The sequence below is a fragment of the Penicillium pulvis genome (assembly GCF_028828015.1).
Source record: "Penicillium pulvis strain IBT 33274 chromosome Unknown scaffold_8_segment0_segment0, whole genome shotgun sequence".
NCBI lineage: Eukaryota > Fungi > Ascomycota > Eurotiomycetes > Eurotiales > Aspergillaceae > Penicillium > Penicillium pulvis.
Window position 1 is genome coordinate 1,855,591 of NW_026643080.1, and position 15,586 is coordinate 1,871,176.

Sequence of the window (15,586 nt, forward strand, 5' to 3'; positions counted from 1 at the left end):
ATCGATTAAGCTTATACGTACCAAAACCCTTGAAATTGAAAGTTTACGCAATCTCCACTGGACAGCTTCAACCCAATTATAGTAGTCTTATTATCCTAATTAATATCATTATATTTATTTACAAAACCCTTCGCCTTCCTCGATTATTCGACCAAATGTCTGGCCTCCTCATGCGTCATTTTGCCAAACTAATCCAGCGTGATAGGATACTTTTGCCTGATCACACCTCCATATTTGTAAATCAAAGCCGGTACAGGTGTTAAGCCCAGCGCAATGAATCCAAGTAAGGAATTCCCCCAGCCCAGACCCAAGGCATCGTACATAGACGGTCCTGCCAGGGGAAGAAATGCACCAAATACGCATCTGATCGCTGTAAGACCGGCAACAGCGGACGCAGCATATTGGCCCGATACATCGATGAAATATGTCTGGATTGGTGCGAAAATACCCATCATTCCAAAGCCAAACGGAGCCAGTCCAATGATCGGACACATCCATTGTACCTTGTAATATGCTGACCAGCCATACCAGAAAAAGCTGACAGGAATGAACAAGGCAAACATTAGACAAGGAGCGAGGCGCATTTCAGGCTCATAGACACCATTGTTCGCTTTGGTCAATTTTACCACAGTTTTGTCTGAGGTCTTTGCAACAACAATGATACCCGCACCAAAACCAAAACCAATACCCAGATATGCGAGACCGGCAAATTCCACTGGCCAGCCGTAGGTTTCTGTGAAAAGACTGGTGATGGTGGTGAACAGAAGATATAAAAGGCCAAAGACAAAGGACATGTAGAGAGCTAGGAGGAGCAAGATTACAGACCCAAACAAGATTCTGACTGGTCTTGTCACGCTCTGGATCATGAGAGCAGAAGGACTCAAGGTACCTTTTGCCGTATAAACGCTTTGGAGGTCATCTCGCTGCAGTTCTTTCTGGAGTCTCTTTGTCTTCCGGTTAATGAGCACTTTCGGATTGGTCTCTTGGCCAATGATCCAATTAACAACAGTCGCCAGCCCAACAGCTATAAGGAGGACCCAGTAAACCCATCTCCAGCTCGCACGCTGAGCAATGAAACCACCGATGATAGGCCCAATGACTGGGCCAAACAGAGGGCCGATCGTGAATAGCGCATTTGCCTGTCCTCGTTGTTGAAGTGGGAAGAGATCAGCGATGATTCCACCGCCAACAGCCAAACACGCAGAACCACCAAGTCCAGCTAGGAACCGGAAAACAATCAGGCTCGCCATATTCGGTGACAAAGCACAACCTATTTGCCAGACCGATAGGAGAAGATTGGAGAAATTCAAAACAATTTGGCGTCCGTACATTTCGCTTAGTGGGGACATGATGAGAGGGCCGACCTAATAAATCATATTAGCTGACGTTTCGTAAAGGTGGAGGGTCTTGAATTTCCTCTTACCGCAAATCCAAGAACAAAGATACTGACGGCCAGTGCACTGAGGATTGTTGAAGTGACACCAAAATCCGCATCCATCAGTTCAATTCCAGGCGCTGGAATGGAAGAGGCCAAAGGACTGATATGGTAAGCTTTCGCACAATGGATATAGATTCACAAAGTCCTACCTCAAGAATGTAACGAAGCTGACTAGGCCCAGAATAAGCCATTTCTTGCGCTCCGGGAAGTTTCTGTTAATCATTAGGCACTAGAAACAGACCACAGGTCCAGACGTCAACGTACTGAGGATTCAACGGATCATCGGGCCCTTCCCAACCGACAACGCCATTATCCAAATTGGATACTGGCAATTGCTGTGCCGTAGTCAATACTGGTGCTTTTTCGACATCGTCTTTTGTCGACCTAGGTGATATTGTAGCTGACATCCCTTTACTGCTCGCGGCTTTCGCACGCTTGGCTTCCGAATCAAGAAAGGTTTGGGTCGGAAAGTGTGAAAGACAAGTCTGAAGAGGATTTCTATTTTCTCTTCTGGATCGAGACCTTTTACTTCTATCCACTCAGAAGGAGTTCGACACAGTACATACTGGCTTCAAAAGATCAAATTTTACTCATAGGCGGCGAGCATCGAAAGTTGTTGATGTATCGGACCCTGTAAGGGTATCGGTCGGAGGCATGTGGATTACCCGGTAATTTCATACATCCGGGACCGGGCCAATTAATACATAAATGGGTCTGGATTCGTAAGCAATGTTGAGAAGCGCCTGAGAACTGACCTTATCTCCGCGCGTAACTTATGCTGAGCTATGCACTTTGGAAACGTATTATTTGATTAAGGATTTCCGATTAGATCCACAAGAAAAATCCATAGGAAAACCGGAGATAACAGAAAAACGCCAAATATCCGAGGAACATTTCCGATTGACCCAAATCTTTAGAATGGTCAAAGATTCCATTCACTATACACTCGGGGATAAAACAAATGAAAAATTTAAATCCGAAGATTCCATCTGTAGTCTTACGTACGACTGAACGTTAACGCCATTAGTATATAGCTAGCGGGATTTCTTGCAGGGCATTTGAACCAAAGTCTAAACCAAAGTCCTCTACGGTTTAAAAGCATACAAACAAAATGGAGACTCCTTTCCCAGCTCCTCTCCCAGCTGCTCTCCCCTCTCTCACCACCCGCGAGGCTATCACTGACACCCTCCACCGTGCTGTCCTTGCATTCGACACAGACGACAAAGCCCTCCTCGAATCCGCCTTCTTTCCTGATGCAGTCTTCGACCTTGATGGCCGCGTCCTGAACGGCCTGGATGAAATCTGCACCCAATCCTTTGACATGATCTCAAAGCTGGACACCACTCACTTTATCAGCAACGTCCGTGTCAACTACATTGAAGGGGCATCTACTGCGTCACTGACTGCTTCTGCGCTTTCTCAACATTACCGTCCAAATACTGGAAAGACACCTGGTGCGACAAACTTCATGGGTGGTTCCCTATACTATGTAGACGTCATTCAAGATACAGATGGATTGTGGAAGGTTAAGACTTGGAGGATGAAGGTTATCTGGACTACTGGGGATATAGGAGTAGTGACGGGAAAGTAATGAGGAGGACTATTGAATTTGTACTTAACGGCAGCTGCAGCATTTCCCTGTATCAAGATATTCATGATCTCATCCTGGGATTCCTGTGGTATATCAACTACGCCTAATTTACATTTTTACCCACCACAGCCGACAAAGTGATGAGTATCGTCATAATATCGCAAATGATAGAGAAAGGCAGTGATGCTCTTACTTGCTTCTCTCCCGCCTCTTCATGGTTTTCCTCTTCCTCTCCATCTTGTTCCTTGCGGTCGCTGGCCGGTTCCTAGGATTATAGGTTAGATGTTCTAATCAATCACCGCCATTTCCCGGCAACGATATAGGTATAGAGCATTAATTGATAATGAAGCAATTATGAGGCGTTGGGGGGGGTTGTATAATAGTAGTTTGAGTATATAAATAGCAATTTAACGTGTAGATTTGGCAGTTCTCACTATTATTTACTACTCTGTCCAGCTCTCGGCCCAGTGAAGTCTCTAGTGACCAACCATAGCCTGTTGCGCAGGAGCATACCTGTTACCATGAGGTTTAGCAGAATCAATAATCCTCCGCATCTCCGCCTTATCCTCCTCGTCTAACTCAACATTTCTCGAGGCCCAGTTCTCCTCTAGGCGACCAGCCTTAGTGGTACCAGCAATAGGAATAAGTCCCTGGGAAGCAACCCAAGCCAGAGCGACCTGACTAATCCTGCAACCCTTGCGATTGGCAATCTTCTTGATTTCCTCCACAATAGCCTTATTCTTGTAAAAGTTTTCGCCTTGAAACTTCGGGACCTTGCGACGGAAATCATCAGGGGCAAAATCGTCGGGGGAGTTGAAGTTGAAGTCATCGACGAGCCAGCCGTGGCCCAGGGGGCTGTATGCGACGTAGGCGATGCCTAGTTCCTTGGCTGTGTCAATCAGGCCGTCTGTTTCGTGAAGTGTCTCGAAGGCTGAGTACTCGGCTTGGACGGCATCGATTTTGGCAACTATTTAGTGCGTTAGTGAGACTGGTTGTTTTCTGGAGGCTGAGGGGACCGACTTGAGTTGGCTCTGCGGAGAGTGGCGGCGGAGCATTCTGAGAGACCGATGTACTTTGTCTTGCCGGCCTTGCGGATCTCATCGAGTGCAAGGATTGACTCTGTGAGAGGTGTGTCTGTGACCATTAATACTTTAACATTGAAATATTGGGAAAGTTAGACGTACTCGGGTCGATGCGATGGAGATAGTAAAGATCTGGCGTAAATCCAAGTCGCTCAATGGTACCCTCGATGTACTCCTTGATGTGCGACGCAGAGTTGGTAACAGATCCATCTCCTCCCATGACCTGGAATCCACACTTGGAGGCAACTATACATAACGGTGGTTAGCGAGAGGTAAGGGCTGTGAAGTGAGGCAACGGCCACTTACTAAAAACCTTATCGCGAACATTGTGTTTTCTGATGAAGTCTCCTAAAAGCTTCTCGTTGACGCCGGCTTGGTACACCACCTATATTTCTAGTCAGACGTTGCTCTACTTTGATTTTTTCTTGTGGCCGTCATATATACTTACAGCAGTGTCCCAGAATGTGCATCCGAGTTCAATTGCCTTCAGCAGCACTGGCTCAGCTTCCTCGAGGTTAAGACTGGTACCCAAGCCAAAGCTCAGGCCCATTGCACCGAAACCCGGGGTTGGGACTTGGAGGTCGCCGAAAGGGAGTGTCTTGACCATGTTTGCTGTTGGAAAGCTGCTTTGGATGAAGTAAAGGAAATAGTAAACTGGAATTTAACAATTACGATGGCGACAATTGCCAATTTATAGCACTTTGAATGATATGAGTGGTTTCCGGAGTTAAGGTGCTGACTATGGTTTGGGTCCATGATATCATTGTCGGCCTGAACCTTAAAACCGTGGGTTTTAATGAGGCATGATGGCTATCAATGGACAAAGAGAATGAGTATATGGATCAATTCATCGAAAATCACAGCGATACTACTTAGGGTTAGTGATTGTCAATTAAAGCAGTAAAGCAGCTTCCTAAGGTTCATTTAACTCTTTTTTTCCTTATTCTTTGTTTTATTCACCATCTTTTTTTTTTTTTCATGAGCTCGGTGGATTTCGGCAGTCAAGTGCCGGCGTTAAATGATGCCCCACCTCAGGGTTCGGAATTAAGCATACCAGCAAGTCAGCATTTTACATTAGCGCGATAGTTGGGTTTCACTGCTTCAGGAATGCAGTGCAAAATATTTTGTCAGCAGAGTACATCATTTATCTCCAGTGAGACACTGTCATACCTCCTGAGTGTTTGATCGAACCATTACCCCCCGAGCGGAATTCTTTGTAAACACTACATAATACAGGATCAGCTTGCGATAAGGTTTTACTCGTTTATGACTTCAATTCACATGAGTCCTTCTGTCTTGGTGTATCCACTTGATTGCGTTTATCATTTGATCGTATAATATCATGTGTGGGCTTGGATTAGGAGCAGGAGCCGGAATCCCGCTAAAATGTCCTACTTCGCCCGTCAAACGTCGAGCTCACCAAAGCTTCCATTTCCTCATTCTCTTGCTCAATTAGATTTGAACTAAATACCTAGGCCGTCGGTGGCATAATGTCCATAGAACCTCCCATCAATCTTCACCAATCTATCTCATCGAACGCGGCAAAGCTCAGAGCTGCATAAAAACCCTAAAGTCTTCATTTTCCCAAGGGCAAGCCTTTGGAAAAGCTTTCTGGCGGTGAGATTTCGTCGGAAGTCATCTGCAGAAATGAAGTCGTCTTTTTGATGGATCAAGATTTGCATGTGAAGCTCTGCCAGAGCTTCCAAAGGTTCCATGTATGATGATGCAGTGTAGAAATTAGTCTTCGGAAGCTTTGACCCAGGTAAAGTACCATTCAGGCTCATGTCGTTTTTTTGAAGTGACAAAGGCCGCTTGGTAGCTTCGTAAGTAAAGTCATCGACATGGTCTAGTGACCTTATACAGAGAAAGGACTGCATGTAGAGCTGAAGGACAATATCTGCCAATGGTCCATACAGTAGACCGAGATTCGTGTAACGACATCATTACTGGTATTACTTCGTTTCGTTCGCAGGCAGATCCTCTGACCTACTTCCCTCAATATCGTCAACTCATCGTCTATACTGGAAACGATCTATTCGAAGATGAAATGCGCAAGTTCGTCTTGAACCCAAGGATCAGCAAATAACCTCGGCCATATTTTGGAGATGTTTTTGTGTTCCTCCCAAGCGAAATCATCGTCATTTTTTAGACGTGCAGTCATCCGCCACATTGTCAGTGTGAGATGATGGGACCGTAGAAGTTGAAAATCCAGACCGATAGAAAAGCCGAGGGGTTTCGACTTAACACCCTGCTATACCACATGAATGCGACGTGATTGGATGTAAAAGCGCCATCATATTGATACCTCACATATTGTCAAGGATGGTTCCGAGGTTCTCAATCGGCTTGACCTGGGTAACGGTTAAAAGTGATTCTCGGCTTGTTCAACAACTTCCCGTGCCAAGGGAATTCGGCATTTTTATCATTTCCGCAATCAAAAAAAAGCACTAGCGACCTTCCATCGGACCAATCGCGACCGTCGCTTTGAGACTCCTTTGTGCCGCACGTTTTGAGCAGCGTTGATTATGATAGGGCACGTGTGCGCCCGGGCACTAAGCAATCGCTAAGCCCAGGCCATAGAGTGGAGACCAATCCCGATTGTCCTGCGATCGGCAACAGCATTCCAACGCGACTGGTCTCCGCTTCTATCAGGGTTTCTGGCACGCGGGGCTGCGGGCCAGTGGGTAATTTAAATGGCGTTAAATATCCGTGAAGGCCCTGAACAGAAATTGCCTCCCGGCTTCCCCCTCTTTGCTCCCCGATTTTTTGTTTTTCGGGTTTCTGTATTTGTTTCCTCTCTCTCACGCAATTCTAGTTGGCATGATTGCGCGACTTCGCATCGGGAGCTATGGATCAACTCAAGGAAATCACGCTGTCAACCGTTGAGCAGGACCCACAGGATTCATCCCAACTGGACAAGGCGGAGAATGTGGCCCCAGATCAATTCGATGAAAAATATCGCACGACCAGAAAGGAGATTTGGGCTTATTACTCGTGCGTTGTTTGTTAGAGTCGAGGAACTAAGAGAAGCTAAATGGTCCGGTTATCTAGCTATTACATCGGCAACAATGGACTTTCTCTGTTCAGTAAGTTCGAGTTTCGACTCTCAACCTCGGAAACCAGCTAACAAACGGTGTTTTAGACTTCGCGCCCACGGCTTTTCAGAACTTGATGTACCAAGCAGCCCCACCGAATGGCATGCTCGACTTCGCGGGCCGGTCACGGACAATCAACAGTATCGTGCTGCTGTGTAACGGCATCTCTTTCGCGATTCAAATCGTTGTATTCCTGGCCATTGGTAGTTTCGCGGATTTCGGTTACTGGCGACCCAACATCTTGATCGCTCTATCGATTATCGCATGGGCAATTGGCTTTGGCTGGCTGGGCGCTCATACTTGGGACCAATGGCACGTCGGTGTTGGTCTTTACATTGTCGGCCTCATCGCTTACCAAACGACATTGACCTTCTGGACCGCCGCTTTCCCAGGGTTGGCCCGTAACACGGTCGAAATGAAGGAGAAGGCCGACGAGTATGCCTCTGGAAAGATTACTCGCGATGAATACAACTACGCCGATACCATGATGCGCAGTCGTCTGTCTAACATTTCGTTCTATGTCCAATCTGTGGGGGAGATTTTTATCCTAGCCATTATTGTCGGCATTATGTTCGGACTAGATGTCAATGCCAGCGACGCCAACAACAACTGGGGCCTGAGTGTCCTAATCGCTTTTGCGTCGGGTGTCTGGCTTCTGGTATCCCTGCCATGGTTCTTTCTCGAAAAGCGCCGCCCGGGCCAAGATCCCGGCAAGCGATCTGTTTTTGTTGCGGGCTTGTGGCAGCTCTGGCATGCGATGAAGCAGATCTGGCATCTGAAGCAGAGTTTGCTATATTTGATTGGTAAGACTCCGAAATACTTCGTATGCTCGCTTTGTGGTCGATCGCTAACTCGCAATTCAGGGTATTTTTTGCTAGGAGACTCTCTAAATACCACAGTCACTGTGATTGGTACTCTTCAGAATGAGATCGTCGCTTACAACACTCTCCAACTTACCTATCTTTTAATCGTGGGCATTGCAGCACAGGTGAGTCTATACATCAAGTGATGTCTCTAAGACATGTCTAACATATAGTCAACTACTAGGCTGTCGGTATTTACGTGTTTTGGTTCATTCAACAGCGTTATAAGCTGGGAACCAAAACCATGTTCAACGTTATCGCATTTAGCATTATCCTTCTCGACGGCTGGGGAATGATCGGAATCTGGACCCAAAGCTTCGGTTTCCATAACGTATGGGAAGTCTGGGTATGCAGTCCATCCAAGATCCGAACTAATGACGAGAACAAAACTAATATTCTCGCGCAGGTATACCAAGCGTTCTACGGTCTTTTCGTGTGTCCCTGGTACAGCTATTCGCAAATCATGATTTCGGAAGTCACACCCCGTGGCCACGAATTCCTATTTTTCAGCTTGTTCAGCATCATCGGAAAGACCTCATCGTTTATCGGTCCCATTGTCTCAAGCGCTATTATCGATGCGAGCCCGACTGGAAACACCTCTACTCCATTTTACTTCCTTTTCGCATTAAGTCTTTTCAGCTTCCTTCTCCTGGTGTTCTTTGTCGACCTCAAGAAGAGCCAGGTGGAGCAGGAGAACTTTTTGTTAGAGAAGATGCAGCGCTTGAAGGATAATGAGTCTGAAACCTCTGGTGATAGTGTTTAATCATGTACACGATAGATACCTCACTATGAATTAATTTAATGGCGAATACGAATACATTGAATGATTTACCTCACACTATCTCAAAATCGTCTGCACAAAAGTTGTCCCTTTTTTTTTAGGCCGGGACAGTCACTTAGGGCGCCTATTTAAGTGGTCGACACTTCAGGCCCGACATCAAAGTCTCGGCGCCGAGGTATACATCGCTCGGCCCCGAGAGATCCATCTGATTTCTATATAACGTTTGTCAAGTTCGCATTCATCATAATCATCCTGTCAACTATTTTTACGACTAAATATCACTTCATACAATTTGAATGTCTTCCAAAGCTTCTGGACCCGTCATCGTGGTTGGCGCCAGCCTAGTCGGGCTCTCCGCAGCCTTATGTCTGGCCTCACATAAAGTTCCAACTATTGTTCTCGAGAAGCACGCCGGTATCTCCAAGCACCCCCGTGCGATCGGATTCACCCCTCGGACAATGGAGATCTACCACACCGTTGCCATCGAAAATAACGACCCAGCGCCAATTGACTTTGTGCTTGAACGAGCCCATGTTGAGAGTGTGACCGGTAAATGGCACGACAAATCATCCTGGTCCGACACAGAAAGAAAACCAAAGGCAGAAAACGAAACCCCAAGTGCCTCCCCAAAGACTGAGTATTCAGCTGCTCGAGGATATGCTAAACCTCAAGACAAACTCGAGCCAATCCTTGAAGCACGAGCACTCGAGCTCGGCGCCGATATCCGCCGTCAGCATGAAGTTTTGAATGTGGAACAAGACACCAATGCAGTAATCGTCACCTTCAAAGATGCTCAAGAAAACGTACACCAAATCAGAGGATCATACCTCATAGCTGCAGACGGCAATCGCAGCACCGTACGAGAACTCCTCCAAATTCCACGCCACGGACGCGGACATATGCAAACAATCCAAAGCGTCCTTTTCCACGCAGATCTTCAGAAATGGACAAAAGGCCTCGTCCAATTCGACATTGACCAGCCGAATCTGAAAGCCTTCCTCGCATCTTACAGCGACGGTCGCTGGGCTCTAATGTTCAAAGACGAAATTAAGCGTGACGACGAAACTCTCCGTGCAGCCATCTACCAGGCCGTTGGTACCAATTTCCCCATGGAAATTATCACAACAGCCCAATGGGAGCTCACAGCTCTAGTGGCTGATACCTTCCAATCTGGCCGTGTCTTCCTAGCCGGTGACGCGGCACATACACTGCCGCCCAACCGCGGCGGCTATGGTGCGAATACTGGAATACACGATGTGCATAACCTCGCGTGGAAACTTGCTGCTGTTCTCTCCGGTCGATCTGCGCCGGAACTGCTTGATACGTATGATGCTGAGCGGAGGCCTGTTGCGCTGTTGCGGCATGATCAGATCTTTGTTCGCGCTGATTACAAGGTTCACCTTGATACGGCTGTACCAGCTGGAGAAAAGATTGATGATGATGCGATGGAATTCGGACAGATTTACCTTTCGAAGGGTATAGTTGGTGCGGATGAATCTTTGCCGAGGGCTATGAAGCCTGATGAGTGGATGGGACAGCCAGGTACCCATTTGCCTCATTTCTGGGTTGAGAGAGATGGGACAAGGGTTCCGATTCTTGGTGTTGTTGATTCGACTTGGACTTTGGTTTCTGCATCGAATCGGTGGAATGTAGCTGTTTCTGAGCTTAACGATAGGTCCTCTATTAAGATTCAGTCTGTTTGTCTTGGGATAGGTGTTTCCGTTTGTGGGGATGTTGACGTTCAGATGTTGCTTGGGATATCTAGTAGTGGGGCGGTGCTTGTTCGACCTGATGGGTATATTGCTTGGAGGTCAGTGGAGTTGCAGGTTGATGCTGGGAAGATACTTGGATCTACCTTTTCCCAGGTTGCTTTTCAAACCGCCGGTGTTACAGAATAAGGGATAATGACCAGGGTCTTGAACTTTAAACCTGGAAATGCTATGTGTTTGATTTCGTATATTCCAGAGACTAGTTCCCAAACCATGCCCGTGGGCCTAAACCCTCTACCCGCGTAGTGCTACATGTAGGCAAGCAAAGTTGGAAGAAACATGCTCGAAATCGCTGGTACTAACATGAATTGACATGACCCCACTTCATGCCAATTAGAATATGTAGGCATTCAAGTAGCCAATTGGCGTTTCCTTGCCTTTTCAGGATTAATACTATACCTTATTCGCATGTGACCTGGTTACCATGCATAAATGCTCACTTTCTACCCAAGACCATTATCGGAGATATATGGTGGCTCATAGGCCACTTTCCCCATGCAACTCTAACGGTTAAGTGCATAACCATCATCCTTGTTGGTCAGGTGTCTTGTACGCCGGAAGGTTTCATGCCCGCTCTATTCTGGTACGACGTGTTTCTTTTAGCCAGGTGTTATGTCCTGCAGTCGGCCGTAGTGGTACTCGACAATGGCAGCCAGTCTCATGGATAGCATGGTAAATCTACGCGGCTTTGGTAGGGGACAAGGTATGCCAGGTATTTTTTGATGTAATATAGGACAGATTCTCCACGTTTCACCCACGAGACCTCCTGGTCTTCCATGATAGATTCTGTCGCACAACAATTTGGGACTTTGACAATTTACGCAGAGATTTAGTCATATTCTAAACCATAAATCGAGTCCTCTTGCAGAGCTGGTAGGCAGTCTATCTATGTCACGGAACACAAGTATCCAGGTGTCAATAGCTGATGTTCTTTGTGCATGCCTTTGACTAGCATTGGAGTGTAAATTGATATTGATGCTTAATCTTGAGGCTCCGAGTGCATCTTTCTGCATGCTGACAAGGTAATAAACATGCAGCTTGTCTGACCATGTTTAGTTAAACGTGGTAATCAGTAATCAGGCGTGTGTCACCGTTGCCTTGAGTTGACTTGCGTCGCTGACGGCACCTTCCCGATTGCGGCCTGGCACCTTCTTCATTCTCTATCAACGCATGTTTGAGTTTGTTTCCTTCTTCTTCTTCTTCTTCTTCTTCTTCTTCTTCTTCTTCTTCTCTCTTCACCCTCTTCCGTCACTTCCCCCTCCCAACCCTACGAGACATTCTGTTCTTCACATCAGCCCCCTCTTCCCTTTACTTACCAAAGCCTCCGCTGTGATAAGCTCATCTTTATTGACTACTGCATTCTGAAATCATGGCAAGCACACGCCAGGTCCTCGGCACGGCCGACCTTAACCTCATCGAGGCGCCTGTCACCCTGCGAGCCTACCTGATCTGTGGCTTTGCCAGCTTTGGAGGTCAGATATCTTCCACAACCTTGTTGATACCCCCAGACTAATGTAGTTCTCCAGGTATTCTCTACGGCTATGACTCTGGCTACATCTCCGGTGTGCTTGGAATGGACTATGTCAAGCAACACTTTGGAAACCCCCGTGTTCCCACCAAGGAAGATCCATCCGAGTGGATCATCCCAAGCTCCCGAAAGTCGCTCATTACTTCCATCCTTTCCGCTGGTACCTTCTTCGGTGCCCTTCTCGGAGGTGTGCTTGCTGAGCGCTTCGGCCGTCGCCTCACCATCATGATCTCTTGCTTGCTTTTCTCCATTGGAGTCGCTGTCCAGGTTGGAACCGTCGACGTCGGTGGTCTTGTTGCTGGTCGTCTGATTGCTGGTCTCGGTGTTGGAGGTGTCTCCTCCACTGTCATTCTGTACGTCTCTGAGATCGCTCCTCGAAAGGTCCGCGGTCTTCTCGTTTCCGGTTATCAGTGGGCTATCACTATCGGTCTGCTCGTTGCCTCTGGTGTCGGACAAGGCTGTAAGAGCATTGATAGTCGCTCATCTTACCGTATTCCTATTGGGTTGCAATTTATCTGGGCTGCTATTCTGGCTGGTGGGCTATTTTTACTCCCCGAATCCCCTCGTTACTACGTGAAGTGCGGCCGCATGGACGATGCTCTACGCTCGCTTGAGCGTGTCCGTGGACAGTCTCGATCCAATGCTGCCATCCAAGCAGAGCTTGCTGAGATTCAGGCAAACTTCGAGTACGAAAAGCAGATTGCGAGCACATCCTGGAGTGACTGTTTCAAGGGTGGGCTTGCTGCGCGCGGAAACCTCCGCCGTGTCATCATGGGTGCTGCTCTTCAGATGTTTCAACAGTGGACTGGTATCAACTTCATCTGTAAGTTACAAGCACTGCTCAGTACACAGCGTGCGTCTTTCTCTTCCTCGGCTAACCACTTTAGTCTACTATGGCACCACATTCTTCCAGGAAGTTGGTCTCAAGAACCCATTCCTGATGTCGACCATCATGAACATCGTCAACGTCGTCACGACTCCGGCATCTTTCTGGATGATCGAGAAACTGGGTCGACGTAGCTTGCTTATCTATGGCGCCCTGGTCATGCTGTTCTGCGAGTTCGTCGTTGCAATTGTGGGCGTAACCAAAGAGGGATCCCACGCAGCGTAAGTTTCGAAAGCTATTTGTCACCAGACCACAAATCTAATTATTTGAATTCTAGGAGCCTTTGCCTTATCGTCTTCACCTGCTTCTACATCGCCGCTTTTGCCATGACCTGGGGCCCAGCTGCCTGGGTAGTCATTGGCGAGATCTACCCGCTGCCCATCCGAGCGAAAGGTGTCGCCATTGCAACTGCTTCGAATTGGTTCTGGAACTGTGTCATTGCCGTGATCACTCCTTACATGGTCGATGAGTCGGAGGCGAATTTGAAAGTCAAAGTGTTCTTTGTCTGGGGCAGTGCACTTTTCCTGTGTCTCTTGTTCGCCTTTTTCATCATTCCTGAGACCAAGGGTCTGAGTTTGGAGCAGGTTGACAAGATGCTCGAGGAGACTACTCCCATGACTAGTGCCAGATGGAAGCCTCATGAAACCTTTGCGCATGAAATGGGCATGGTCGACAAGATCGAGCCTACTATCAGCCACCACGAGCAAAAGGGCACTGCTGTGACGGAGCACGACGATACCATCTGAGATATCTTCAATCTTCACAACTTTACCCATGCCGAGGCTACGCATGCCCCGACTACAAAGGTCTAAGAAAAGATTGCAGGTGCTTGCTACAACGTTTTTCTGGAGTGAGGTATGGAAGGTTCATGTATCTTGGACTTGATTTGATAATGCGAGTTCAGAAATGGGTGCCAATGGGTTTACTAGCGCAGATCTGCAATTCCTAGTTTCAGTATTATGCAGCAATTGAAATCACTTCTCAATATTGTTCATATAGTACCTAGAGATAGATGGTATTGGTCATTTTACAGTAGAAAGCCCCCGTGAAGGGCGCGGCCACAAGAAAAAAGAGAGACAAAAACGCCAGACCCATGCTCTGCCATAAAGCGCCAAAGTCCGAAAACACTGAAACCGAGAGACATGTTTTACTCCTCGTCGGAGGTAGCATCCTTGGACTTGCTCTTCTTCTTTTTCTTCTTCTCCTTGCGATCGGCATCGTCCCCATCGGCCTCGGCCTCTGCCTCGCGCTTGCGCTTCTCCTTCTTCTCCTTCTTTTCCTTCTTCCTCTGCTTCTCCGCATCGACATCGGCCGGCGCAGACTCTTCGGGTGCAATGAAATCCTTCTCCCGCTCGCGCATCTTCTCCTCGCGCTTCAAACGCTGTCGCTCGACGACCTCCTCCTTCTGCGCACGATCCTTCGCCTCCTTCGAAAGGAAGTACTCTCCAGACTCGATCTGCAAATCGACCTTGCTCTTCTCGGGTGCAGGCGGGAAAGGCGTGTAAACCTTCTTGCTCTTGTCGGTAACATTGTGAGGAACACGACGCTTGGAAAGCGTGCGCTTCTTAAAGTTCGGCAAGAATCTATCCCATGACTCATTCGCCAGCGTAGGGTCCTTAGCAAGCTCGCGCTTGATCATCAGCTCCTTGATGTGGTAGATAGGGTGAATATTCGCCATGCAGTCGTCAATAATTCTTCGCACCTCCTTCAGGCCCTTGTATGGGCCCATGCAGGCTACTGTGTTACCCTGCACGAGGATGTAGGTGCTTGTGAGCAGTTCCAGGGCTTTGATGGTGGAACCGTTAGGACCGAGAATACGTTGTCTGCGCTTCACGAATCGCTCCTTGTTGCGCACTTGATTGCGGATCTTGATGATGTCGCATGCCACGTCGTCTTCGAGGATCTTCATCGCCTGGGTGACCGGGACGCTACGGGCGAGGAGTTTGATCAGATCGCGGGCCTTAAGGATCGCTGCTGGGTCGTAGGTTTTGCGGGTTGTTTTCACGGTCATGCTGCCCTCTACCAAATCCAGGGTGCAGGCGACGCCCTGCTTCTCGAGTGCTCTGGTGATTGTTGGCCATGCTTCCTTCAGATAGGCCTCGCGGTATTTGGGGAAGAGGGTCATGAAGGAGGACTCCTCAGCGAAATTTCCGGCGACATTGTGTTCGGGTTTGAATTCTTCGATCTAAATGGGTTTCAGTTGTCAGTGAGACTTCTCTTTGGAAGATTAGTGAAAATAGGGAATTTACCTTCCACTTGTCAATATCCTCCGTGTCCCATGCCTTTTCTTTGTTGTAGGTGGAAGGCATTGTGGCTGATGCGTTGTAGAGAGGAACTTTGCAAGTTGATTCCACTGAAGCTCAAATTCCGCAACTTTTTTTTCTCCCCGCCTTTCCCTGATTGGGTAGCCGTTTATGCCTTACAACTTAGGTGTCCGTCTCTGTTTGCCCTCGACATGCATATTGACCTGCGAATTTATCAAATATATCACACGCCTTAAGCGCCCGAGTCTTTTGATTTTTCTTAATTGCATCTACGTGCTTGGTTTCTATC

The 15,586-nt window shown here is 47.7% G+C and overlaps 7 protein-coding genes across 7 annotated transcripts; 4 read left to right on the plus strand and 3 right to left on the minus strand.

The window, feature by feature from the left end:
- Nucleotides 1-188: 188 nt before the first annotated feature.
- On the minus strand, nt 189-1,845 carry N7503_010107 (MFS transporter; the record flags this gene model as incomplete). The annotated part of the gene is made up of 4 exons (XM_057069653.1): nt 189-1,364; nt 1,424-1,538; nt 1,588-1,650; nt 1,703-1,845. 4 exons carry the CDS (start codon nt 1,843-1,845, stop codon nt 189-191), a joined length of 1,497 nt encoding a protein of 498 aa, XP_056916264.1.
- Nucleotides 1,846-2,549: 704 nt separating this feature from the next.
- On the plus strand, nt 2,550-3,029 carry N7503_010108 (nuclear transport factor 2 family protein; the record flags this gene model as incomplete). Its single annotated transcript, XM_057069654.1, has 1 exon — nt 2,550-3,029. One exon carries the CDS (start codon nt 2,550-2,552, stop codon nt 3,027-3,029), a length of 480 nt encoding a protein of 159 aa, XP_056916265.1.
- Nucleotides 3,030-3,505: 476 nt separating this feature from the next.
- Nucleotides 3,506-4,718, minus strand: N7503_010109 (putative aldo-keto reductase (YakC); the record flags this gene model as incomplete). Its single annotated transcript, XM_057069655.1, has 5 exons — nt 3,506-3,996; nt 4,050-4,163; nt 4,214-4,357; nt 4,418-4,496; nt 4,560-4,718. The coding sequence occupies 5 exons, from the start codon at nt 4,716-4,718 to the stop codon at nt 3,506-3,508; spliced, it is 987 nt and encodes a 328-aa protein (XP_056916266.1).
- A 2,241-nt stretch (nt 4,719-6,959) lies between these two features.
- N7503_010110 (putative autophagy protein (Atg22)) lies at nt 6,960-8,832 on the plus strand (the record flags this gene model as incomplete). Its single annotated transcript, XM_057069656.1, has 6 exons — nt 6,960-7,105; nt 7,163-7,197; nt 7,254-8,009; nt 8,070-8,194; nt 8,254-8,415; nt 8,476-8,832. 6 exons carry the CDS (start codon nt 6,960-6,962, stop codon nt 8,830-8,832), a joined length of 1,581 nt encoding a protein of 526 aa, XP_056916267.1.
- Nucleotides 8,833-9,146: 314 nt separating this feature from the next.
- N7503_010111 (uncharacterized protein) lies at nt 9,147-10,748 on the plus strand (the record flags this gene model as incomplete). Its single annotated transcript, XM_057069657.1, has 1 exon — nt 9,147-10,748. One exon carries the CDS (start codon nt 9,147-9,149, stop codon nt 10,746-10,748), a length of 1,602 nt encoding a protein of 533 aa, XP_056916268.1.
- A 1,240-nt stretch (nt 10,749-11,988) lies between these two features.
- Nucleotides 11,989-13,779, plus strand: N7503_010112 (sugar porter family MFS transporter; the record flags this gene model as incomplete). The annotated part of the gene is made up of 4 exons (XM_057069658.1): nt 11,989-12,091; nt 12,146-12,970; nt 13,035-13,254; nt 13,311-13,779. 4 exons carry the CDS (start codon nt 11,989-11,991, stop codon nt 13,777-13,779), a joined length of 1,617 nt encoding a protein of 538 aa, XP_056916269.1.
- A 401-nt stretch (nt 13,780-14,180) lies between these two features.
- On the minus strand, nt 14,181-15,342 carry N7503_010113 (KRR1 small subunit processome component; the record flags this gene model as incomplete). Its single annotated transcript, XM_057069659.1, has 2 exons — nt 14,181-15,218; nt 15,283-15,342. The coding sequence occupies 2 exons, from the start codon at nt 15,340-15,342 to the stop codon at nt 14,181-14,183; spliced, it is 1,098 nt and encodes a 365-aa protein (XP_056916270.1).
- Between the last annotated feature and the right edge of the window lie 244 nt (nt 15,343-15,586).